This window comes from Lepidochelys kempii, chromosome 2, assembly GCF_965140285.1.
Source record: "Lepidochelys kempii isolate rLepKem1 chromosome 2, rLepKem1.hap1, whole genome shotgun sequence".
Taxonomy (NCBI): domain Eukaryota; kingdom Metazoa; phylum Chordata; order Testudines; family Cheloniidae; genus Lepidochelys; species Lepidochelys kempii.
Window position 1 is genome coordinate 110,067,487 of NC_136381.1, and position 26,114 is coordinate 110,093,600.

Sequence of the window (26,114 nt, forward strand, 5' to 3'; positions counted from 1 at the left end):
GTGGGGCTGGGCCAGCCCCCAGGGAGAGGGAACGCCACTCACCCTGCTCTGCCCCCAGCTTTGCTCCACCCCCAACCCTGGCTGCAGCTCTGCCCACAGCTGCAGCCTCGGCTCCTGGCCTGGCTGCAGCTCCACACCTGGCCGTGGCTCTGGCTGCTGGCCCTGGCTGTGGCTCTGCTGCTGGCCCCAACCAGCCTGGCCATGACTCTGCTCCCAGACCCAACCCTGGCCTCAGCCCTCTACTGTGGCCCTACATCCACCCACAGCTCCAGCCCCATACTGGGGTAAGGAGGGCGTGATGTAAAATGTTTGGATACCACTGCATTACACAATTCATGCTGTGGTACAAGAAAATAATGCCTGGTTCAATGCATCACAGAAACCCACATTACTGTGGCTCATTGTCAAAATGCTTCTTTAAAGCTTCCCTGATTCAAATAGCTCCCCATTGTGCCCCTCTTACAGCCCTGGTATCTGGCTGCTCAAAAGCAGCAGCCACCTGATCCACCCCAACTCTCAACCCCTGCAGAAACTTCTTCCCTCTACCTTTACAAATGTTATGCAGAGGCACAATAGGTTGCTATGACCATGGGAATATTTTCCTCATAAAGGTCTAACCCAAGGGTTCTCAAATTTCATTGCTCCGCGACACCCTTCTGACAACAAAAATTACTATACAATGCCAGGAGGGGGGACTGAAGCCTGAGCCCTGGTGCTCCGGGCGGGAGGCGGGTGCACGGCCAAAGTCCAAGGGCTTCAGCGCCAGGCGGGAGCCTGTAACCTGAGCCCTGCCACGTCTTCGGCTTTGGCACCAGGTGGAGGGGCTCGGGCTTTGGCTTTGGCCCCGGGCCACAGCAAGTCTAACGCCAGCTCTGGTGACCCCATTAAAAAGGGGTCGTGACCCATTTTGGGGTCCTGACCCACCGTTTGAGAACCGCTGGTCTAACCTGACAAAAAGGCAGTGCCAGAGCCCCTTTAAATGGCCAAAGGCACATTCAATAGTCATTCTTCACCTGCTGAGCCTGTTGTTAAAGTGCTCCTTGCTGCAGTCAGGGTTGCCAGTGTAAGGCTTCATGAGCCACGGGAGCAAGGTGTAGGTGGGGTCTCCAAGGCTTTTCCACATCCCCAATTGGAATCTTCTGGTCTGGAAAGAAAGTTCCTGATTTGCAGCATTCTGTACAGGCCTCTGTTCCTGAAGATGCATGTGTCATGCACCTTCCCTGACCACCTCAAGTTGCTGTCAGTGAAATGACCCCAGTGATTCATTAGAGCTTGCAATACAATAGAAAAGTAGCCTTTTCTGTTGTTGTACTCCATCGCAAGGTGGTCTGGGGCCAAAATGGGAATATACGCTCCATCTAGCACACCACCGCAGTTAGGGAATCCTTTTGTTGCAAAGTCATCCACTATTTCATGCACATTGCCCACAATCACAGTCCTTTGTATCAAGAGGCAATTAATGGCCCTATACATTTGCATCACTGCAGCCCCACTCTGGACTTCCCCACTCCAAACTGATTTGTGACTGATTGGTAGCAGTCTGGAATTGCCAGCTTCCACACAGCAATCACCATTTGCTTCTCCACCATTGTGGACAGCTCTCATTTTGGTTTCCTTGTGCTGCAGTGCAGGGACAAGCTCTGCACACTGTTCCAGAAAGGTGGCTTTGCACTTCTGAAAGTTCTGCAGCCTCTGCTTGTCATCCCATCCCTGCATAACGATGCGATCCCACCACTCGGTGCTTGTTTCCCACACCCAGAACTGAGGGTCTTCCGTGTGCAGTTGCTCTATGAATACCAAAAGCAATCTTGAATTGTTTGTCTATGGCACGCAGCAGGGCAGACACCATGGAGTCATCATCAGATTTGCAGCTCATGCAATATTGCAGGATCAGCCACATTGTGTTCATAGTGCTCATCACAATACTACAAAGCAGTGCAGAATCCATGTTTTCAGACAGAGATGGCGGGTGGGCAGTTTACAAGGGCTGTTGAAAAGCAGTGTGAAATATAGTTGGAAGCCCATGGAATGATGCGATTGAGGAAACTACATCATGGGACGCTGAGCCCACCCCCATGAGGCACAGCGATCCCTTCCCAGAATCCCCAGTGGCAGACGGTAGTGAATTGCACAGTGGGATAGCTACCCACAGTGCACTACTCTCTGTTGATGCAAGTGTACTAACTGGGGACATGCTCCCCTGTCACAAGGAGCGATGTGTGGCTGTGCAAAAGCGTTTTTTTAATTATAGCGGTGGATGAATGTTGATACGGCTTAAGTTGACTTGACTTCATAGTGTTGACTTAACATAAGGCTATGTCTGCACTTCTGGCAATGTGTAGAGTGCGCACACTTTATGCCTCACTAGCACACAGGTTGGATAAAAAATGATTTTTTGAAAAAATTAAAAATCCAATTTTTATTAAAATTGCATTTTTTAATTTTGTTTTAATTGTTTTTTCTTTTAAAAAATAAACCTGTAGAAAATGAAATTTTGTGTTAAATATTAAGTATGTTAAGGCCTAACCTTTTTATCATCTCTTCAAACATAAATAAATACACTAAATTAACTAAAAAATAAATATGCTTCATCTGTGAGCTTCTATGAAAAACTTGGAGTTAATGGCTGCTTTTCTGTATAAAGACAGAATCAGAGGAAAACCATCTAACTTCTGAAGTTAAGCTTTATAAATATGGTGCAATAGGGCATGTATTGTACTAAGGGTTTGATCCTAGGGACTGTGTTACTGGGTGGAAGAGACTGGCAAAGTCATCACAGGCATTGAACGTGGCCTTTAACTCCAATAATATGTCTCATCAGGATCATCCACAGATTCTGCCTGGGTGGTTTCCTACTCCTGTTTTATGGCTTCTCCATACCTGAACTCTGATTAGCTCAGTTCACAAGATTGTCTCCACCCACAGTTAGGGTGACCACAAAAAGCAGCCCCCGGCCCATGTCCCCACCGCCCAGGGCATGCCACCCAAGGCAGGTGGAGGGTTCAGGGCTCCCCACAGCGGCCCAGGGTCCCTAGGCGGCTCTTACTACTGTCTGGCCTTTGGCCTGGTCAGTGGTGGGGCCTTGGGGGGTGAGCGGAGGAGCAAGGGGCGGGGCCTCATGGCAAAGGGGGCCTAAGTCCCACCTCACTCTCCCCACCCCAAGGTGGTGGTTATGTTTTTTTTTTAACATATCTAATTAAATGTTACATGTGGATGTGACTGACAGCTGTACTAGTTTCTCTGAAACGCTAGATGTTCTTAAAACTGTCATACATGGATGCTGGAGCAAAGAGAGCCAAGTGATGTCTGGTTTCAGAGTAACAGCCGTGTCCGTCTGTATTCGCAAAAAGAAAAGGAGTACTTGTGGCACCTTGGAGACTAACCAATTTATTTGAGCATAAGATTTCGTGAGCTACAGCTCACTTCATTGGATGTCTGTTCCCTCTACCTACAGCTGCACCTGTCCTCAAATGGCAGAGTGGGGTCTGAAACCTGCTGCAACTAATCACTAGATCAAACAATGAGGGTGAATGAGTGTATGAAAAAGAAAGAAGGTACAGATTTGTGTTGGACACCACACAGAAATTGGCAGATTTTATTAGGTTTGGTTTGCCCCACTGCCAGTTGCCAGTTCCAAGGGTGCAGAGTTAAGGTCGTGTAGAAGAGTGGTGTGGAAAGCATTATCATAATTTTGTTTTCTGGTTTTCAGAGGTTTAAGTTTAATCATCTGTATGTTCTGCAAGAGCATGAGGTAGTGCTTAGTGCATTAAGCTCTTGGACAGTGAATTTCCCTTGTTTTAAAGAAAGTGATGGTAGATGTGCTTTCATAGCCCATTGTAAACCAGATGGAAACAGAAAGGAGGAAGGCTCAGAGTCCAGAGTCCTTACTCCAGTTCAGAGGCTAGTATAGAGGAAAGTGGCTCTGCACGTGGATTTCTAGAAGAGGAGGCTTAATGGGATGTTCTCATCTGAATTGGAACACCCCAGTGGGGTGAATAGAGCCTGAAACAACTATGAAAAATGTGAGCTACTCCATTTATTTACTTCCATCCTCTGGTGATCGCATCTCTTTGTGCCTTTGCCATGAACTGAGTATGCTAGTTATCAGTTCCCCACCCTCTTGTCAGAACTTTATGCTTGTCTCCAGCTCCTGACACAGACCAGTTTAAATTCTGTGCTAGGAAAGATAATGGAGCAAATAATTAAGCAATCAATTTGCAAACATCTAGAAGATTATAAGGTGATAAGTAATAGCATGGATTTGTCAAGAACAAATCGTGTCAAACCAACCTGATAGCCTTCTTTGACAGGGTAACAAGCCTTGTGGGTGGGGGGAAGCAGTAGACGTGGTATATCTGACTTTAGTAAAGCTTTTGATACTCTCTTGCATGACCTCTCCTCATAAACTAGGGAAATGCAACCTAGATGGAGCTACTATAAGGTGGGTGCAAAACTGGTTGGAAAACCGTTCCCGGAGAGTAGTTATCAGTGGTTCACAGTCATGCTGGAAGGGCGTAACAAATGGGGTCCCGCAGGGATCGTTTCTAGATCTGGTTCTGCTTCAATATCTTCATCAATGATTTAGATAATGGCACAGAGAGTACACTTACAAAGTTTGCGGACGATACGAAGCTGGGAGGGGTTGCAAGTGCTTTGGAGGATAGGATTAAAATTCAAAATGATCTGGACAAACTGGAGAAATTGTCTGAAGTAAACAGGATGAAATTCAGTAAGGACAAAGGCAAAGTACTCCACTTAGGAAGGAACAATCAGTTGCACACATACAAATTGGGAAGTGACTGCCTAGGAAGGAGTTCTGCAGAAAGGGATCTGGGGGTGAAAGTGGACCACAAGCTAAATATGAGTCAACAGTGTAACGCTGTTGCAAAAAAAGCTAACCATTCTGGGATGTATTAGCAGGAGTGTTGTAAGCAAGACACGAGAAGTCATTCTTCCTAACTGTCAGGGTGGTTAAGCAGTGGAATAAATTGCCTAGGGAGGTTGTGGAATTTCCATTATTGAAGGTTTTTAAGAGCAGGTTAAACAAACACCTGTCAGGAATGGTCTAGATAATACTTGGTCCTGCCATGAGTGCAGGGGACTGGACTGGATGACCTCTCAAGGTCCCTTCCAGTCCTATGATTCTATGTTTCACCTAATGCTGCCTAGCAGAAGTTCAGCAAGCCTCTCTTACCCCTGGTCTACACTAGGACTTTAGGTCGAATTTAGCAACGTTAAATCGATTTAAACCTGCACCCGTCCACACAGTGAAGCCCTTTATTTCGACTTAAAGGGCTCTTAAAATCGATTTCCTTACTCCACCCCTGACAAGTGGATTAGCGCTTAAATCGACGTTCCCAGCTCGAATTTGGGGTACTGTGGACACAATTCGATGGTATTGGCCTCCGGGAGCTATCCCAGAGTGCTCCATTCTGACCGCTCTGGACAGCACTCTCAACTCAGATGCACTGGCCAGGTAGACAGGAAAAGAACCGCAAACTTTTGAATCTCATTTCCTGTTTGGCCAGTGTGGCAAGCTGCAGGTGACCATGCAGAGCTCATCAGCACAGGTGACCATGATGGAGTCCCAGAATCGCAAAAGAGCTCCAGCATGGACCGAACGGGAGGTACGGGATCTGATCGCTGTTTGGGGAGAGGAATCCGTGCTATCAGAACTCCGTTCCAGTTTTCGAAATGCCAAAACCTTTGTGAAAATCTCCCAGGGCATGAAGGACAGAGGCCATAACAGGGACCCGAAGCAGTGCCGCGTGAAACTGAAGGAGCTGAGGCAAGCCTACCAGAAAACCAGAGAGGCGAACAGCCGCTCTGGGTCAGAGCCCCAAACATGCCGCTTCTATGATGAGCTGCATGCCATTTTAGGGGGTTCAGCCACCACTACCCCAGCCGTGTTGTTTGACTCCTTCAATGGAGATGGAGGCAATACGGAAGCAGGTTTTGGGGACGAAGAAGATGAGGAGGAGGAGGAGGTTGTAGATAGCTCACAGCAAGCAAGCGGAGAAACCGGTTTTCCTGACAGCCAGGAACTGTTTCTCACCCTAGACCTGGAGCCAGTACCCCCCGAACCCACCCAAGGCTGCCTCCTGGACCCAGCAGGCGGAGAAGGGACCTCTGGTGAGTGTACCTTTTAAAATGCTATACATGGTTTAAAAGCAAGCATGTGAAAGGATTACTTTGCCCTGGCATTTGCGGTTCTCCTAGATGTAGTCCTAAAGCCTTTGCAAAAGGTTTCTGGGGAGGGCAGCCTTATTTCGTCCTTCATGGTAGGACACTTTTATCACTCCAGGCCAGTAACACATACTCGGGAATCACTGTAGAACAAAGCATTGCAGTGTATGTTTGCTGGCATTCAACCAAAATCCGTTCTTTCTCTCTCTGTGTTATCCTCAGGAGAGTGAGATATAATTCATGGTCACCTGGTTGAAATAGGGTGCTTTTCTTCAGGGACACATTCCTGCTGGGCTGTTTGCCTGTGGCTGAACAGAAATGTTCCCCGCTGTTAGCCACAGGGAGGGGGGAAGGTTGAGGGGGTAGTCACGCGGTGGGAGGAGGCAAAATGCGACCTTGTAACGAAAGCACATGTGCTATGTATGTAATGTTAACAGCAAGGTTTACCCTGAAAGACTGTAGCGACTGTTTTATAAAATGTGTCTTTTTAAATACCGCTGTCCCTTTTTTTTTCTCCACCAGCTGCATGTGTTTCAATGATCACAGGATCTTCTCCTTCCCAGAGGCTAGTGAAGCTTAGAAAGAAAAAAAAACGCACTCGCGATGAAATGTTCTCCGAGCTCATGCTGTCCTCCCACACTGACAGAGCACAGACGAATGCGTGGAGGCAAATAATGTCAGAGTGCAGGAAAGCACAAAATGACCGGGAGGAGAGGTGGCGGGCTGAAGAGAGTAAGTGGCGGGCTGAAGAGAGTAAGTGGCGGGCTGAAGACAGGGCTGAAGCTCAAATGTGGCGGCAGCGTGATGAGAGGAGGCAGGATTCAATGCTGAGGCTGCTGCAGGACCAAACCAGAATGCTCCAGTGTATGGTTGAGCTGCAGCAAAGGCAGCTGGAGCACAGACTGCCACTGCTGCCCCTCTGTAACCAACCGCCCTCCTCCCCAAGTTCCATAGCCTCCACACCCAGACGCCCAAGAACGCGGTGGGGGGGCCTCCGGCCAACCAGCGACTCCACAACAGAGGATTGCCCAAAAAAAAGAAGGCTGTCATTCAATAAATTTTAAAGTTGTAAACTTTTGAAGTGCTGTGCTTAAAGTGCTGTGTGGCATTTTCCTTCCCTCCTCCACCACCCCTCCTGGGATACGTTGGTAGTCATCTCCCTATTTGTGTGATGAATGAATAACGAATGCATGACTGTGAAGCAGCAATGACTTTATTGCTTCTGCAAGTGGTGATTAAAGGGAGGAGGGGAGGGTGGTTAGCTTACAGGGAAGTAGAGTGAACCAAGGGGCGGGGGGTTTCATCAAGGAGAAACAAACAGAACTTTCACAGCGTAGCCTGGCCAGTCATGAAACTGATTTTCAAAGCTTCTCTGATGCGTACCGCGCCCTCCTGAGCTCTTCTAACCGCCCTGGTGTCTGGCTGCGCGTAACCAGCAGCTAGGCGATTTGCCTCAGCCTCCCACCCCACCATAAACGTCTCCCCCTTACTCTCACAGATATTGTGGAGCACACAGCAAGCAGTAATAACAGTGGGAATATTGGTTTTGCTGAGGTCTAAGCGAGTCAGTAAACTGCGCCAGCGCGCCTTTAAACGTCCAAATGCACATTCTACCACCATTCTGCACTTGCTCAGCCTGTAGTTGAACAGCTCCTGACCACTGTCCAGGCTGCCTGTGTACGGCTTCATGAGCCATGGCATTAAGGGGTAGGCTGGGTCCCCAAGGATACATATAGGCATTTCAACATCCCCAACAGTTATTTTCTAGTCTGGGAAGAAAGTCCCTTCCTGCAGCTTTTGAAACAGACCAGAGTTCCTGAAGATGCGAGCGTCATGCACCTTTCCCGGCCATCCCACGTTGATGTTGGTGAAACGTCCCTTGTGATCCACCAGAGCTTGCAGCACTATCGAAAAGTACCCCTTGCGGTTTATGTACTCGCCGGCTTGGTGCTCCGGTGCCAAGATAGGGATATGGGTTCCGTCTATAGCCCCACCACAGTTAGGGAATCCCATTGCAGCAAAGCCATCCACTATGACCTGCACATTTCCCAGAGTCACTACCCTTGATATCAGCAGATCTTTGATTGCGTGAGCTACTTGCATCACAGCAGCCCCCACAGTAGATTTGCCCACTCCAAATTGATTCCCAACTGACTGGTAGCTGTCTGGCGTTGCAAGCTTCCACAGGGCTATCGCCACTCGCTTCTCAACTGTGAGGGCTGCTCTCATCCTGGTATTCATGCGCTTCAGGGCAGGGGAAAGCAAGTCACAAAGTTCCATGAAAGTGCCCTTATGCATGCGAAAGTTTCGCAGCCACTGGGAATCGTCCCAGACCTGCAACACTATGCGGTCCCACCAGTCTGTGCTTGTTTCCCGAGCCCAGAATCGGCGTTCCACAGCATGAACCTGCCCCATTAGCACCATGATGCATGCATTGGCAGGGCCCATGCTTTCAGAGAAATCTGTGTCCATGTCCTGATCACTCACGGGACCACGCTGACGTCGCCTCCTCGCCCGGTATCGCATTGCCATGTTCTAGTGCTGAATATACTGCTGGATAATGCGTGTGGTGGTTGATGTGCTCCTAATTGCCAAAATGAGCTCAGCGGCCTCCATGCTTGCCTTGGTATGGCGTCCGCACAGAAAAAAGGCGCAGAACGATTGTCTGCCGTTGCTCTGACGGAGGGAGGGGCGACTGACGACACGGCTTACAGGGTTGGCTTCAGGGAGCTAAAATCAACAAAGGGTGTGCCTGTACATCAAGGAGTATTTCAGGCAGGACTGCATGGAGGGTTCCAATAAGAAATGGTGCACCAAAGTTATCGTTGTTATTGGAACAAGGAGGTTAGCCTGGCCTCTGATTGATACATGGCTAGATTAACCTCGCTGCGCCTTCTCTGTGACTGACTGCAGTGTGATCTAGACAGGGGAGGAGGAAAATGAGTACAAAACAAATCTGGTCTATTTCTTGTTCTGACCCACTCCATCTATCCTTTACATCTTTGGCTGGCAGCAGACAAAAAAGGCGCGAAATGATTGTCTGCCCTTGCTTTCACGGGGGGAGGGAGGGTGGGAACGGGGTCCTGACGATATGTACCCAGAACCACCCGCGACAATGTTTTAGCCCCATCAGGCATTGGGATATCAACCCAGAATTCCAATGGGCAGCGGAGACTGCGGGAACTGTGGGATAGCTACCCACAGTGCAACGCTCCGGAAGTCGACGCTTGCCTCGGTACTGTGGAAGCGCTCCGCCGAGTTAATGCACTTAAGGCACTTAGAGCATTTTCTGTGGGGACACACACACTCGAATATATAAAACCGATTTCAAAAAAACCGACTTCTATAAATTCGACCTAATTTCGTAGTGTAGACATACCCTTAGGACAGAACCAGTTCATCTGGCCCAGTACTTTTACTCTGGTCTATGTGGTGTCATTTTATACTCCTGCTGTTGTTGTGGCAGTTGTTTGTGACGATCACCCTAAGCACATGAATTTTAGAGCATTTTGAAAAATCAGCCCTAGTGTTCTCTCCCAAGCCCTTTCACGCGTTTCTTTCCCCAGCCTCTGCCAAGCTGCTTGCTTCAGGTTCTACCCAGATTCTGTCATTTCAGTATAGAGGAGGAGCTGCAGCTGCTGGTTGTGAGGGAAGGAAACTCGTTTGTATTGCTCCCCACCATCATTCTGTCCCAGCTTCCATTAAGGGATGAAACCAGTAACAGCCCTGTAAGTATCTTAAAAGACTAGCACATTCTTTTGTATACACATTGTAGGTGAACTGCAAAGAGCAGAAATATTGGGTTTGTGTCCTTTTATTTGCTGCTTTATGCTGCATAAAGCAGGTCTGAACTTAACCATGTTACTTCCATGTGTAACTGTTCATAGATCCCAGGCCAAAGTGATCGGGGTGGTCATGGGCAAACATGTTAATCCCATCTCTTTTTTTTTTTTTTTTTTTTAATTTTGTGAAGCAGGGTGGTGTGAAGCTGTGAGAAAAGAAGAATAAAATTGTGGTAGAGGAGGAGAAAGAAAGGGGATGGAGAGTGGGAAAGAGAAGGATGGATTTTGAAGGGTAGAGAGAGGCTGAAAACAGATTTTGGCAATATGACTGTATATGTTGCTTATGGTGGAAACTTTCTGCAGCCATATATTCTAAATGTTCATGTTCATAGTTAAAATCTGAATCTTACAGGCTTTGATGAGTTCTGTCCTTGGACGAATTAGCCCTCTTTATAGAGATTTGTTATTTTCTTTAGCAGTGACCTCAGACCCTCCTTTTCTGGCAAAGCAAAATTCCTGTGAATGTGTCTAACATGAAGTATCCTTTCCATTATTCTCTCTCAGGAAGTTTTTGATTGTTGCTGTGGCAACTTGAGACCTTGTCTGTGACTGATCTCTTACCTGAGGAATTTGTCCACTGCCTTTATTGAATAAGCACATGTTGTGACCCTTTAACATGACGCTTTGTTGTTCAATATGCCACTTCTGGAAAAATAATTAACAGCATGAAAATTGTAGTTAGTTCTATATGTAGAATGATAATCCCCTGTGAAAAGGAGTGGGATGTGTGTGTGTGTAATTTTAAAAGCATTGTAACTATGTAAATATAGCTAAACTATGCACTCACAAATCTTATTTCAACTCTGTAGCATGTGAGGCATTCACCATTGCTTTGGTTCTGAAAATCTGATATTGGTAATTCTCAAGTCATCATAAGTTCTAGTAAAAGTACCAAGCCAACTATAATCCCTTTTTATTGTCTCACTTTAGTAATTAGTGTAACTGCTTTTACAAAAGGTCTCAAATAGGTTACAATTTTTTAAAAAATTGTGAAAATAAGACATGCATATCCTTAAGTAAATGACGTGTGTACACATTTATCCACAATATTGTATTTCTCCTTTCAGTTATTACCCTTTGTGACAATTTTGGGAGTTTTTAGTTATTGGTCTGCTTGATAAGTGGGGTAGGGGATTAAAATACCAGAGGCAGTTTAATCCAGGTCATTTGAACAAGGCAGTTTGGTCCTAATAATCAATTTATATTAACTGTCATCATAAATCATTTAAGATCTGTATAAATGAAAATCTGTGGCAAATGTGTATTGCCTTGAAGCAACTATGGTGGTTGTAGGAGAAAATGGTTCCTTTTGAATTACTGTGTAGATTGCCCTGGAATGTGCAAACGATCATATTGTTTATCATAGTTATTTATAGTGCCAGTGACACTATGGTAAAGACTCTCTCAGCATTTCCATTATACAGTTTTATTTTCAAGCCATGTACCTTGGCCATTTCAAATGGCACTAAGCTGAAACTTGGCATATGAATTGGATATGCTTAATCAGCAGCCTTGATAAATACTTTCCTTATGTTTTAATGTCACAATTGTTTGAGTATTTTTAATTACTTGTTTGTACAATGTTATTTCTGTGTGACCATTGTTATGACAAATCACATTAAAACACCTGGATGTTAAAATATAATTTAAAAAATCTGGCTGTGAAAAAAAGACCATTAAAGAATAGATCTAAAATGAAACAATCAAGGAAATTCAATAACATATGGAATGTGAGACCACTCTCTGCTATATGCCACACCCCTTCATAGAAGACCACACAGTATGTGGTGCTACAGGTTGGAACTGGAGTGTTATCCATAAATTAATCTTATTTTAGTTAAAGATGAAGTCCAGTGAAGAATTCCATTCTAACACACTTTTTGTTCTGATCTGAAGTTTGTGCCTTGAATTCGATGTGCTTTTTAGTGAAAGTCATGAGGATTTTTTTCCTAATTTAAAAAAATCTGATCCGTAGTAGTTAGGGTTCTTAACAGCTAGATATCCTTTTAAAATGGAGGTATCAACTGTACAGTATATGGCTGGTATGTATTTTTCTGCGGGGAAGCAAAGAAATCTGCAGGGGACATGAATTCTGCACACACGCAGTGGCGTAGAATTCCCCCAGGAGTAACAGTCTGCTTTGGACTTAACTATCTTGAAGAGCTTTGTATCATCTGCAAACTTTGCCACCTCACCATTTACCACTTTTTCCAGATCATTTATGAATATCTTGAACAGTACTGGTCCCAGTACAGACCCCTGGGAGACACCACTATTTACTGCTCTCCGTTCTGAAAACTGACCATTTATTCCTACCCTTTGTTTCCTGTCTTTTAACTAGTTACTGATCCATGAGAGGATCTTCCCTCTTATCCCATGGCAGCTGACTTTGTTTAAGAGCCTTTGGTGAGGGACTTGTCAAAGGCTTTCTGAAAATCTAAGTACACTATATCCACTAGATCCCCCTTGTCCACATGCTTGTTGACCCCTTCAAAGAATTCTAGTAGGTTGGTGAACCATGATTTCCCTTTACAAATCGTGTTCATTTATGTGTTTGATGACTCTGTTCTTTACTATAGTTTCAACCAATTTGCCCTGTACTGAAGTTAGGCTTACCAGCCTGTAATTGCTTGGATTGCTTCGGGAGCCTTTTTAAAAAATAAGTGTCATGTTAGCTATCCTCCAGGTGGGATGAGGACTTCCCCTTTCTGTGGAATTTTTTAGTATGTTATCTACTTTGAAATTTCAGAAGGCGTGTATTAAACTCTCTCTCTTAAATCTCTCATTTAGAATTTTCATATGGAAAAAGAAGCTAGCTACATGTTCATGCTGGTAAGACCAAAGGGGCAGTAATTCTTAGACGACACCTTTTGGAAATTTATTTGGAGTTGAGGGGAATCTTTGGAAACTAAAACAATTGTAGTAGGTAAAGGGAATGATAGTGTCCTCTAAAACATCGCAGCCATCACCACATATCTTGTTAATTCAGCTACAGTTAATGTGTGTTGTGTGCTGAAGGTTAGACTAGCAACCCTAGCCTAGAAATGTTTAGAAATACAATAGATTTTGGGGAGACTTGTATTTTTGAAATTTTGTATACAGCTTTAGAAAAAACATTGTAGTACTGCTGTTCTCAAATATTCCCATATTAGGGATTTCTTCTTAAACTAGAGATCTACTTATTGACTGTCTTCCTTCCAGCGTGGTTATATGAAGACATCATAATAAATGCTTTAAGGAAACAAGGTGAAAATCAGTTTCTTTCAACGCTAGGGGAGCAGCTGCTCAGTTAAATCTCTCCCTGCCCACCCAATCCCCCTTCTATCTCAGCTGGTCATTTTCTCTCTCAGTATATAGGACTTCAAAATTATTGGCTGACTGCTCTAAGCTCTCCACAAGTTTGTAGTGTGAAGTCTTTGCAGTTTAATTCTGTGCAGCTGTGCATTTGCTATCCTTGCAGTTTTTTTACCAGAAAATTTTGATCACAGCTGTATTTACCCCAAATACGAATCAGCTGCAGAGGTGCAGAGAAAGGTGCTTTATGTCTACATTGCAACTAGGAGATGTGATTCCCATTATGAGTAGACTGACTCAAGCTAGTTCAGCTTGAGCTAAAAATAGCAGTATGGCTGTTCCGGCAGTAGTGGCAGCTGGGGTTGGCTATTGGAGCTTAAGACACGGGGTGTTGGGTGGGCTTGGACTTAGGTGGCTAGCCTGAACAACCACCAGTGCCGCAGTGTCCTCACACTGGCTCTAACTGAGGTACTGCGAGTTTGTCTATACTGGGAATTACTCTGACTGTCTTGAATGGCCACCGTTAGCAGAAGTATTTCTCCTTGATGTCTGACAGCTGCTTCCTCATTGTGAAAGGAACAGATCTGCAAACCACCTGGAAGTGCTCTGCAAACCACAGACTGAGTATGACTCTTGATGTGGATATGTGTGTAAATATATAAGAACCAAAAAATACAAATTAACCTTGCTGTTCAGTCTTCAGATCTATGAAAACTGATGCAAATGTTTCCATTGGTTCTGCTGAATACCAGAGGTGAAAATACCACTGGGAGAGTAGTGTTTTTCCTTCATGTAAGGGTGCTATAAATACTTCAAAAATTAACATAAGGCTCACTGTTTTTAAGAACAGTTATTTTTTTGTGAGACAGCAGCGTGCTGACTTCCAGCTTCATTTGGACACTGGCCATAAAAAGAATGTAATGTATTCAACTTTGAGTTTACAGGGCAATTCAGAAATGCTTTCACTGTTCCCAAAGGATCAGAGAATAGTCACATTTCTAGCCATGAGTGTTTCTGTTTAATTGGTTGTATCAATTGGGCAAGTAAAGTTCACATTTAAGGTCAAAATGGTGAGAATATGAACTCTTCTAGTCAGTCACTTCAGGAGGTTAGCTTCTGCCAGAGAGCTTCTGCAATTTACGTTAGTCCAAGTTAAATGAATGTGAAATGGGTTTTTCCTTCAAGAGATTGTGGCCCATCAAAGTGATGTAAAAAGCTACTGTCCCGGGTGTTCGTGAAACATAACAGTTGGATGTTGCAGTTACTTAGCTGTCAGTGCAAGTGGAGGTGGGAAAAAACTTAATTTCATGATATGAAAGCATTTGTGCTAGTAAATACTGTAATGTTTACAGTTCTATTATAATATTTGTATTAGTGTAGCCTCTAGGAGTCCTAGTTATGGACCAGGATCCCCACTGTGCTAGGCACTTACAAGCAGAACAAAAAGATAGTTCCTGCCCCAAGTTGCTTACAATCAAAGTATAAGACGAGACAACAGATGAGTACAGACTCAGAAGTACGAGGAGTCAATGTAATGATATTGGTCAGCATGGTAAGCAGTGGTCTCTGCACACCAGCAACCAAATCATTGGTAAGTTTTTTGTTGGCATCACTGCAAAGGAGAATTTAAGGAGGTTAATTAAATTGTCTCATAACACTGTTTGCTCTTGTTCATGTAATTTCCTGAAAAATTTCCTGAAAAATGGTTGAACAAAACCCCTTAAATCTATAGTGTGATTGGTTCTTCCAACAATAATTTCTTCACTAAAGTTGATTAAAAAACTAAAAGTTGGGAAATTCCTTCTGATCTGATCTTGTTCAGTGGATATATGTTAAGATTTTAACTTGCTAATGAAATAGTCCTCCCCTAGAAGGGGGCTGGAAGGACTGCATGCATTTTCCAGCCTGACATGCGAAGGAGCTACTGCTGGGGCAGTGGTAAATGCAAGGTCTTCCATAAAATTGCCTTGCTGAGAGGAATCATTGGCACTGAAGGCAAGTTTATGATGCCTCCTGTGGTGTTGTGTAATTTCTGAATTTTATTTCAAAACCCAGTAATAAAACACTATCTTTTCCTTGAAAGTTACAGCTCTCCTCATGTGCTGATGTCCAATTGACCCAGTCTTGTACAGTAAATAAATAAAATAAAAGTAAACCAAAAAATCTCCAAACTGGTTCCAGTCAAACAATGGCAACAACAGCATGTGAACACATGCACTTTGTTCTCCTCAGTAAAGTTTGATTTGAACTTAAAATAGAACTGCCTATGGCCCATATAGGCTTTAAAGAAAATGCCCAAATAAATTACATGCTATAAATGATACACCAATAAAGTTTTAAAATATGATTGCACAAACATAAAGAAACAGTTAAGGTTCTCATAGTAATCAGTTTGCCCATAATAGTGCCTGTTGTAAATATTTCAGTATAAATTATTCTTCCTAATAATCAAATATGTCATATAAGTGAGTTAATGTTGTTGTTCCTATATATAATATTACATTATTGAACCTTATTTGTTACATTTTTCTGACTTTTGCATATTTGACAGTTCATATATATGTGCGTATGTTTGTTGCATTTAATTTATTTTATATTTTATATAACAGAGCACATTTTTTGAATTTATATGTATTTAGGCTTGACACACTATTCAATTCACCCATCAAATAATGTCAGTCGACTGCTCAGTTGATCACCTAATTCAGCGAGAATGCCTTGATGTAGGTGGTGCCTACCTTTTTAAATTGCATCATGGTGCCATCTTTAGTAAGCCTATTTAAATGTCTTGATCACTTACTTTGATACATACTGATGCCATCTGTTTGCGGGGGAAAAGGTGAACTAATTGAAAACTGAGCATCTTGATTGGCTGGAATCTTCTAGAATGAACATTATATGTGTATATTATTTGTATACCAAACCATAAGTGTACAGGGTGGCTTACAAAGCACATTTGTAGGCACTCTCTACTGGAGGGGCCTCTGAACTTAATTGAGAATGTTTCATTTGGGAAGATCCTGAGTGCTGCAATCCAGCCTTGGAGACTACGACTCCCATGATGTTTCTGGGGAAGAGTGAGACTTTTGCTTCAAGGGTATAGAGGAGAAGCTGAGATTGCTTTCTGGAGCTCTGTCCAAGCAAGGAGCTGCTGCTAGACAGACGGAAGCTGTTGCTGAGAAACTGTTAGGGCTTTGACCAAGCAGTGAGCTATGGAAGCTATTGCAAGGCTTCACTGGTGCCAGGGCAGAGACTGTTACTGTGTCCAGAACTGACTGAGGTTGGCATGCAGTGAAGGCAGCATGAGTAACCACCACTTTTGTGTGGGAAAATGATTGTAGGGGAAAGGGGACAGCAAAGAGACTTTTAAGGGGTTTCCCTGAATCTGAGGAGAGAAGTGGTCTTATTGTCTAACCAGGATCCAAGGTTACTGACTTCTGATTATAACAACTCCCATCTTCAGAGGGGTTGTGCGTCTTGGAATGATCCCAAGTTACAATTGCTCTGGCTCTTGTTGCCTTGGCTGGACTGCTTTTCTGGACCAACAGAGTGCTGTCCCCCACTTCCAAGATCTTCAGGTTCTTCCACACAAGCATCTAGAACTCTGAATTTCAGAGTTGTGCATGCTCACTGGTGGAATAAATAATGCCAAGATGAATGTAAGTTGATTGAGCCTCATTTACTACAGTGAACAGTATTTATTAGATTAATTGAAGTGCCACCTGTTGAATTAAATTGGTTGTTGCATTTTAATTAATCTCAACCTGTTATATCATGTGTTTCTCTATTGTTAAGTAAAGGTGTGTTAACTCCAGTCTAAGAGTATATTGGTTGTATATTGTTTATAATTGGTACTTTTGCGTTAGATCCATTGCATAGATTAGCTCAGGTTTACTCCTGGAAGCTCCCAAGGCACGCCAGTGAGTGTGGAGGCACTGCCAAGATTAATTTCCTTTATAAGTAAAAGGACAACAGCAGAAGAGTGGATTGAGGATCCCCACCTATCCATCATCACCAGTGGGATACTCAAGATTTCTTTTTCTGTTGCAACATCAGGCACCCAGGGACACAGGTTGCCTACTCCCAAGTAACCCAGGAAGGAAAGGGGGTTTACACATTAAACAAGTTAAGAGACAGACCCTGCCCCTAAGAGTTTACATTTTGAACTGACTAGACAAGCTGTGTGGAAGAGGAGAGGAGGGTTCACAATCATTAAGCCTCCTCCTAACACAGTGAGAAGATGCACAGCTATTAAGCTGTTTGAAGAGTTGGCCTGCTGGATACCTAGCTTAAATGCATTTAAAAATTACTTTTCTTTTATAATTGCTATGTTTTTTTAGATTTCATTTCATTTTTCTTTTGTAACTATTCAGCCTTGAATAACATTCACATTTAAATGCTAACCTAACTTTGCTAAATAGGTAATCTTTCATTTTTTAGAACTTCATTTCATTGTGTCTCATGTTTTTCTGAGTTAAAATAACTCATTAACTTGTTTTTTGTAGTTAAGCATAAGTATCTATCTGAGGGCTGGTCTTGACTACAAAGTTAGGTTGGCTTAACTACATTGTTCAGGGCTGTGAAAAATTTCATGCTCTGTGCAATGTTGTTAAGCCATTCTAAGCTGCAGTGTAGACATTGTTAGGTCAGTGGAAGAATTCTTCTGTCAGACTCTCTACTGCCTCTCAGAGATGGGTTTACTACAGAGATGGAAGAGCCTCCTTGTGTTGCTGCAGTTAGTATCTATGCTACAGCAGCATAGTGTTTCTAGTGTAGGCTCAACCTATTGCAGACCCTAAACTCTTCTTCTTTTCTGTTAGTCTTATTAGTATTCTAATTAGTGTTTTTAAAATATTGACCATTTTTGACAAAATTTGACCAGTCAGATGCCTAGCCTTATACTAAAGAAATGTTATATTGAGCTATGAGCCCTGATCAGATCCAGTAAGGGACAAGTTATCTTCAGATAATTAAAGGTATCGGATAAATGGCAAGAGCATGAAATGACTGATTGCTACACTGCTTTCATGGCTATTAGCTAGCTAGACTTTTTGCATGGAGAAATATGTAGGTTAGGCAGAATGTTTCATATGGCTTGGTGAATGATTTGTATATCATGAAGATGAGGCTTCCTGATCTATGCCTATCGTTTAAAAAGGCACTGTGTAAGTGGGAGCTCAACCATTGCCCCCAAAATGTAGCTGCTTAGTTTATAGTACTATAATAGAGTCAGAGAATAGTGTGTATATATAAGCATTTGTGTTCCATTTGTCTTGTTTCTTAGTATTTAGAATATGTGGGGTAGAAAAGCTAAGACACTTAAAAATTTTTCCATTGCAGCCTACTAAGTAGAGAGAGCAGATATTTTCGGTCCTTTGGATGGTGAAAACAGAAACATGGCGCCTGGCCATACTTTGCCTCAGACGTTATTGCTTAGCTGAAGCCTTTTGATTGTAAATCATACCTATTCACTGAATTTGTAATGTATTAAAAATTGCTTCATGCGACCTAATTCTGAGGCTACTTCAATGGGAATTTGCAGTTGACTTCAGTCAGAGCAGGACTGGGCTTATGAAGTTTTAAAGCCCAAAATTTAACTTTATAATCAGTTTCATGCAGGAAGATGGTGAATCTCATATCAGTCTCACTGCACTAATGCATATTTGTCTGATGGTTTAGCACTGGCTTTCTGCCCTGAGAGCCTTTTAAGAGGGGAACAATAAGATTGGTTACTGTATTGCAAACTAGTGAAAGTATAAAAGAAAAATAAAATGCTACGACAAGGAAGGGACATTGGTGTGATCTAGTGAACCTGAAAGGATAACTTACTTATGGAACACCTCAACATTTTTGGTGTGTTTCATCTTGTGACTGCCAGTTCTGCTTTAGACTTTGTGTCATTTTCTTACGTTATCTGTAGCTATTTCTTCAAAGGGAAAGAATAGCAATGTTTTAACAACAAAAATATGTACAGTATGTAAGACCGTAGACTGGCTTTTTGGAAAAGTGTGATAGAGGTCATATATAGCAAATTAATTTATCACAAAGTTTCAAGGAAATTAGTTTCTCTTAAAAGCAGGTCTAGAAACCAGAGTGAAATAATATTGTGTATAGAGTTAGACTTTTGAAACCTTTTCTAAAGCTCTCTTCCGGAATTCCTTCCTACATGAATTATATTCCCAATTCACTATAAGTAGGTAGATCAGCTACAGGATCTGCATTTGTAACCCTGTCTGTATTTGCTTTGGCTTTCCTTACCCTTTCTGTTGATTTCCTAATTTTTTTATTACATTTGTAAACAAACTTTTAGAAAATGTAAGAATAATAGAAATATTATTACAATTTTTTAAAAATTCCAGTTAAGTTTTTAAAACTAGTGCAGCAATATTTGAGTTTCAGGTACTGCAGAGGAATAAGAACCTAAAATGAAATTGATTTTCATTTTCCTATCTGAAAGAAATGCTAGTAAGTAGTGATGAGTAAATGTGATTTTAAATATTTTCGCTCTGATAGTATACAGATACTGTACATCAGGGGTTCTCAAACTGGTCGCAACGTTTTTACATGGGGGGGTATTGCAAGCTGTTGGCCTGCATCCCCAAACCCTGCTTTGCCTCCAGCATTTATAATAGCGTTAAATATTTTTTAAAGTGTTCTTAATTTATATGAGGGGGGTCACACTCAGGGTCTTGCTATGTGAAAGGGGTCACCAGTACAAAAGTTTGAGAACCACTCCTGTAAGTGTGTAAGATTGTTCTTTGAACCCATTTTTCTTGCTGTTTACTTCCATTTGGGGTTCTTGTGACTTGAAAGTGCATCATCTTATCCTTTTCTTCTAGTGCATCAGCTTATTGTTGTCTTTGAAGTTTCTACTCTGTGGCAGTTGGTAGCATGTTCACACTTTTATCTATTAAGGCAATTAATATAACTTCTCAAACACTTGCTGACACATGACACACGTTTCTTCTACAGAATTCTTTCTAGTGAGTCAGTGGAAATTGTTGAATTAGTGTGTTACCATTAAAATTAAGTGGTGTTTTAAAAAATATGCTGATCAGCAAACACAATATTTTATTTCTGATCAACCATATCAAATGAATGGATACTTTAATGCTTTTGAGTAGTGATCTCAATATAAAGTGGAAAACTGGTGTGAATTTTGCTGTAACATAGTCTTTGACAGACTAATTTTTAACTACCAGTTACATTTAGAGAATGTTAATGTATGGTTATATGGCCATGTGAAAGGATGTGGTGCCATGCCTGATTAGCATCTCTTGAAATCTCATTAGTAACATACATTGAATGAAAATTGAATGGTGATTTTTCTCCAGCATTGTAATTGAATGTGACAATGAAACTCAGGGGTTCTTGCTTGTTGCCTACAGTTGGAACGTGCTGCTGAGCAAAGAATGCTTATACAAGATAGAAAATAAAATCTTAAACTTCACAACTGTGTCTTTGCCTTATGAGATTTGGCTGCTGATGTATGCCCATGTCCCAACATGGGGTTGGTAGTGACTCTTCTGCTCATGTTAAATCAATGAGCAAATTAAATGTTGTGACCAAAATGGAAAAAGGTCTGGATCTAGTTTATTTTAGTTAGTGCACACCTCCTATTTATTGTAAAGTGGAAAGGATTAGGTTATTTTCTCTCAATCTGCACTAAGCATGCTGTCACCGCTCAAAGTATTGTTACCTTTTGTTTGTTAAAAGAAAAGGAGTACTTGTGGCACCTTAGAGACTAACAAATTTATTTGAGCATAAGCTTTCGTGAGCTACAGCTCACTTCATCAGATGTATTCAGTGGAAAATACAGTGGGGAGATTTATATACAGAGAGAACATGAAAGAGCCGGGGGGGGGTTCCCTCCCCCACTCTCCCGCTGGTAATAGCTCACCTTAAGTGATCACTCTGGTTACAATGTGTATGGTAACACGCATTGTTTCATGGTCTCTCTGTATATAAATCTCCCCACTGTATTTTCCACTGAACGCATCCAGTGAAGTGAGCTGTAGCTCACGAAAGCTTATGCTCAAATTTGTTAGTCTCTAGGGTGCCACAAGTACTCCTTTTCTTTTTGCGAATACAGACTAACACGGCTGCTACTCTGAAACCTTTTATTTGTTGTTTTTCATTGAACATCACCATTTACTTTTTCTAGGTCGTGATTTATAGCACTTTGAAGGTTTCTAAACAGCTATACTACTAGGACATTCTCAATTTTTAGTATTATTGACAAGACTACTTACCACATTTTCACTCTAAAATGCAGGGGAGGAGGGAGACATTATTCCTGTCAGTTATTATAGTTCATATCAGTGTAGCAGATTGTAATATTTAGCTTTTAAGTGTGCTTTTACTAAAAGGATGAAATTTAATTTGTGAACAGGTTTTGTTTCCCCCTCTTTATAGCAATGATCCTTCCTTGTGTTTTACTTGTGGTGCCTTTTTTTTTTTTTTTTTTTAATAAAAGGGCTGTGGACCCTATACAGAAGGCATATAACTTGAGTAGTCTGGTATTTTGATTGTCCCAATTAGTCCGTCTGTACTAATTGTCAGGTTGGGAATTGTAACCTTGGTGATTAGAGTTTCTGGAGTCAGCAAAGTCTGGCAAGGGATTTCTTCCACAGAGATGGTAATATTCAAGAGGTACAGTATTTAAGAGTCAGCTGAGAGCTGCTAACCAACTGAACTGGTTGCTTGGTTATATTGGTCTCAAGAGCCTGTGCTGTGGGTTTTAATCCAGAAAATCTTTTACAGAGAAGAGGACAGTAACTGGCAATGAAATAAGAGTTGTGAACAACTAAGGAGTCTACAAACATTTTGTTTATAAAATTATTTTAAATATGCAGAATTAATATCCCACTCTCCAAATAGCTATCCCTTTAAAATGTAAGACTAGCCTTTAAAGGAAGTAATCTCCGGTCTGGGGAGATAGTATTTCCTGTTCTGATCACTGAGTTCTTTCCCTCTTCCTCTCTTTAAAAAATAAAAAGTAGTATTTAAATTGTTAGGGCATGTAATCACATCAAAGGGTAGAGTAGGTCAAATTTTGTGTGCATGTGTGCAAACATCAAAAGACCTGAGCACTGGTAGTGCTGTCTAACTAAAATTGGTTCGTTTCAGAAGTGAGAAAAAATAAGTCCCTGCTTGCTTTTTAAAAGACTCTGGAGGATGGCATAAATGTAGTTTGTCAATTCTGTGATATACCAGGCATTTAAAATTGCCTATTTCTGGTAAACCCAAATATGAAATTTTCAGTACATGTGGAAATAGTGAATCAGTGAAATGAAAATGTTTTTTATATTTCCTACAAGAAGATGCGCAGGAGTGTTGGCCATGCAAAATAGTGCTGAATTGTCAGGATTAGACCAGAGGACCTGCAATAGGGTTGCAGCACCTGCTGGCCAGTGATGGGACCTCCCCGTTTAAGAGTGCTGCCATTGGTCAGTCTCAGTGCCTGTACTGGGAGCCAGGATTGTTGGTTGTTTGAGAATCACGCACAGAAAAAGCGATAGGTAGATAAATGCCCTTTTCCTTCTTGCTCCCACAACCACCTGCAGTAGTATTCTGCCAGCATTCCCACAAGTTCAGACTATATTATGAGTGTAGTTGTACTTTTATATAGAGATTCTTTCCTAGTCTGAATGTGTGTATGGTTCTGTTTGTTTGCGTTTTAGGTAAGTGTAGTGGTTTCCATTTAGATTACTCAGGTGTTGGGCTTGCATACTCAGCTTGAGTGGGTGTGGATTTAGGACCATGAGCACAAATTTCTTTAAGTTCAAAATTTATTGCCCATTTCACATAATCACAGCATCCAGCAACAGGGGCAGATTAGCAGAGTTGTTTGGAAAATGTTCTTTGTGCCCACAAAAAACAGTGAGTTTCCATTCTCATGAAAAAATTTGGGGGTTTTTTTAATAGAAAAACCAGCCAATTGTTTTCAGTTTTCCGTTGCTGAAAATATTTTAGCTTTTGGCTTTTCAACAAAAGCCTGAAAAATTTAATTGGAAAGGGACCCATCCCTTCGAAATTTATTTGGATGAAAAAGCTATTTTTAAGAGGTGGGTTGTTTTTTTTTTTTTTTTTTTTACTAACCTTATAGATTAGCCTTTTGGGTGTGTGGATTCTGATTCTCCCAACCCATGGTGGTTTGGAAAGTAAGGAGATGCTGTTACCTGCAGATTAGGCATCATCCCACCTCGTGTCAATAGGAGTTTGCTTCATCGGAGCACCCAAGTTCTCTGTGCCAAGCTGTAGTTCTTCACACACTAGTTTATGGGATTACTGGCTTGGAATCATGGACTCCTTGGGCAGTTAGCACATGCAAGTCTTGTAGTGAAGAGGTGTTTGGAACAGTAGTGGTTCGGGCTATTGTCATTTTCTCCTCTCCCTTTCCATAGGTACTAGGACACATCTCTAATTTGAATTAATTTGTGCCTGTTGAGCCATAAGCTGTATAACTCTTTTGTCCTCCATGGTCCCTGCTTACCACAATGATGGCTTAGATTCTTGAGATTGTTTGCTTGGTTTTCCTTTTCTATTCTAGAGATTCAGATTCAGATTTTAATAATTTCCCCCCCTATATTTTGCAGGAACTTTTGGCAGTAGGATTTAGTCCACTATGGCATTGTACTAGCTACCTTATTTAACTTTGTGTTGGCTCCATTTTCCTCATTACGATCACTATAACTGCCTTCATCTTGCTGCATGTGACAGATGTGGCAGTATGTTGTGCAGGTTATCATTTAAGTAGGGTTTACATGGAAATTGAGAGGGGAGCTGTGTATGTGTTTTTGGCAGCATGGTTTCTGATGAGGATCAGTGTACTGTTCATGCAAGTCCTTAAAAATCTACCTGATGTGTTAGAAAGCTTTTTCTTTTTCTACTCTTCCAAGGACTGTTTTTTTGCATTCTTACATCCTGTGTTTATGTGACATATAAGGCTATTGGCCTGGGAATCTATTACCAAATTGATATGCTGATTTCATAACCAGTTAGCTCCACAAGAGGTGCCCCAACTGAACAAATAAATGAAAGTTCAGCTGTGGCTGTTTACCATGGTGTTCCAGTTCAGACCAGTGCCTCTCCTTTACCCTGTTAAGGGGGAGAGGAGATGTGGGCAGCTAAATTCCTCGGTGCTGTATTCTCTTTGAAGAAAGTTGTATGCTGCAGGTAATTTTTAACGCGGATCGACTGCTGAGTTACTGTGAGGAAATAAAGTGGTCATTGACCATGGTTGAAAATAAAGTGGTTGAAAATAAAGTGGTCATTGACCATGTGAGAGCATGAATTTTTAAAGTGTTTGGTTTCAGACTTGCAAATGGCAGTTTGTAGTAATAAACAATAAAACAGTGGACAATATAGGATTCTTAAGCAATATAATCCTACGTAATTTCTCTGTTTGTCGGGGCGGAAGGGGGAACCCTTGTGTCTCTGCTCCCTACACAGTTCACGCTGTTCAGTTGCATGCCTACTTTCTTTGTTGTCATAAGAGGTGACGCTGGCACACCAGGAGCCAGCCTATGCCGAGGTCCCTGTGCCTCACTTGAATACTGATAAATACATAGCTGGAATCAGTCTGGCTCACCTGTGTGTTAGTATTATTAAAATAGGTGTTAGAATGATAAGAATGTGCTTGGTGTTTCGACTTTATTGAATGCTTGTAAGTTGCTGTATGTATTAATCTCATATATAATAATTGTATCCCATATGGTAAGGAAATGTTTGAGTATTTGCATTGTAAGCCTCTGTAACTGTGTAAATCACCAGACAGGAGAGAAACATTAATTAGTGTGAAGTGCTGGCCTCAGTGTGTTATGTCCTGCCCCACAGGGACGGCCCATTGGCACCAGATGAACTAGCATGGATCCTTGAAGAGGACAAAAGACTTTGTTGCTTGCTTCCTGCCCCCTCCCTTCTACCCTTCCACAATAAAGAGATATGCAAGTGAATTCCTCCCGTCAACTGAGTTTGCAGGGCAAAGTAGAATGGGGGAAGGGATAAAAACCCTTAACAAGGAGGAACTATATCTTTATGCTGCTTTTATTTGGAGGGGCAAGGATTACTAGGTATAAGCAAAAGGTCCCCGGTGCGTTGCCTGGGTTAGCCCTACAGGATATATAGAGCTTGCTTATTACAGAAGTTTGTTACCTTTTGAAACTTAAGATTGGAACTCATTGGGGTGTGGGGCATTCTGGGTCCTGTCCCAGCACCTCATGATGCATCAGTTCGCATCCCAGCAATCCTTGTACTTCCGTCCACATTTGGCGCCATCTTTCAACATTTTTTGTACTGCATGCTCTGTCTTCCCTTTTGAACTGTGGGAATGGAGCCTGAACTGCTGAGGAGTATGCTGACGAGTCTCGCCAGCATGTCACGTTTGGCAGTCGAGTTATTCCTTATGATCCAAAGTGACAGTGAGGGCTCCGACGATGATATTGACTCGAGTAACACGTATGAAACGAGTTTGCTTGTGGCGTTCATGGACATGCTCACCACCATAGAATGCTGCTTTTGGGCTCGGGAAACAAGCACTGAGTGGTGGGATCACATAGTCATGCAAGTCTGGGATGACGAGCAGTGGCTGCAGAACTTTCGGATGAGAAAAGCCACTTTCATGGGAATGTGTGAGGAGCTTGCCGCCACCCTGCGGCACAAGGACACAAGATTGAGAGCTGCCCTGATGGTGGAGAAGCAGGTGGCTAGTGCATCCTGGAAGCTGGCAACTCCAGACAGCTACCGATCGGTCGCTAACCAGTTTGGAGTGGGAAAGTCGACGGTTGGAAT

The 26,114-nt window shown here is 42.4% G+C and overlaps 2 protein-coding genes across 6 annotated transcripts in view; both read left to right on the forward strand.

Moving 5' to 3' along the window:
• KIF13A (kinesin family member 13A) overlaps positions 1 to 26,114 on the forward strand; it is a 203,793-nt gene that overhangs the window by 51,694 nt on the left and 125,985 nt on the right. The window lies entirely within an intron of this gene.
• Positions 5,550 to 10,563, forward strand: LOC140906955 (uncharacterized). Its single transcript, XM_073331933.2, has 3 exons — positions 5,550 to 6,132; positions 6,709 to 6,853; positions 10,533 to 10,563. The coding sequence occupies exons 1-3, from the start codon at positions 5,550 to 5,552 to the stop codon at positions 10,561 to 10,563; spliced, it is 759 nt and encodes a 252-aa protein (XP_073188034.2).

What these genes read in the sequence shown, in the direction of transcription:
- LOC140906955 (XM_073331933.2), top strand. Translation starts at nt 5,550, where the DNA reads ATGCAGAGCTCATCAGCACAGGTGACCATGATGGAGTCCCAGAATCGC. An exon ending in AGGCGGAGAAGGGACCTCTG is followed by an intron (nt 6,133 to 6,708) that starts GTGAGTGTACCT and finishes TTTCTCCACCAG; the next exon opens with CTGCATGTGTTTCAATGATC. An exon ending in GCACAGACGAATGCGTGGAG is followed by an intron (nt 6,854 to 10,532) that starts GCAAATAATGTC and finishes ATTCTCTCTCAG; the next exon opens with GAAGTTTTTGATTGTTGCTG.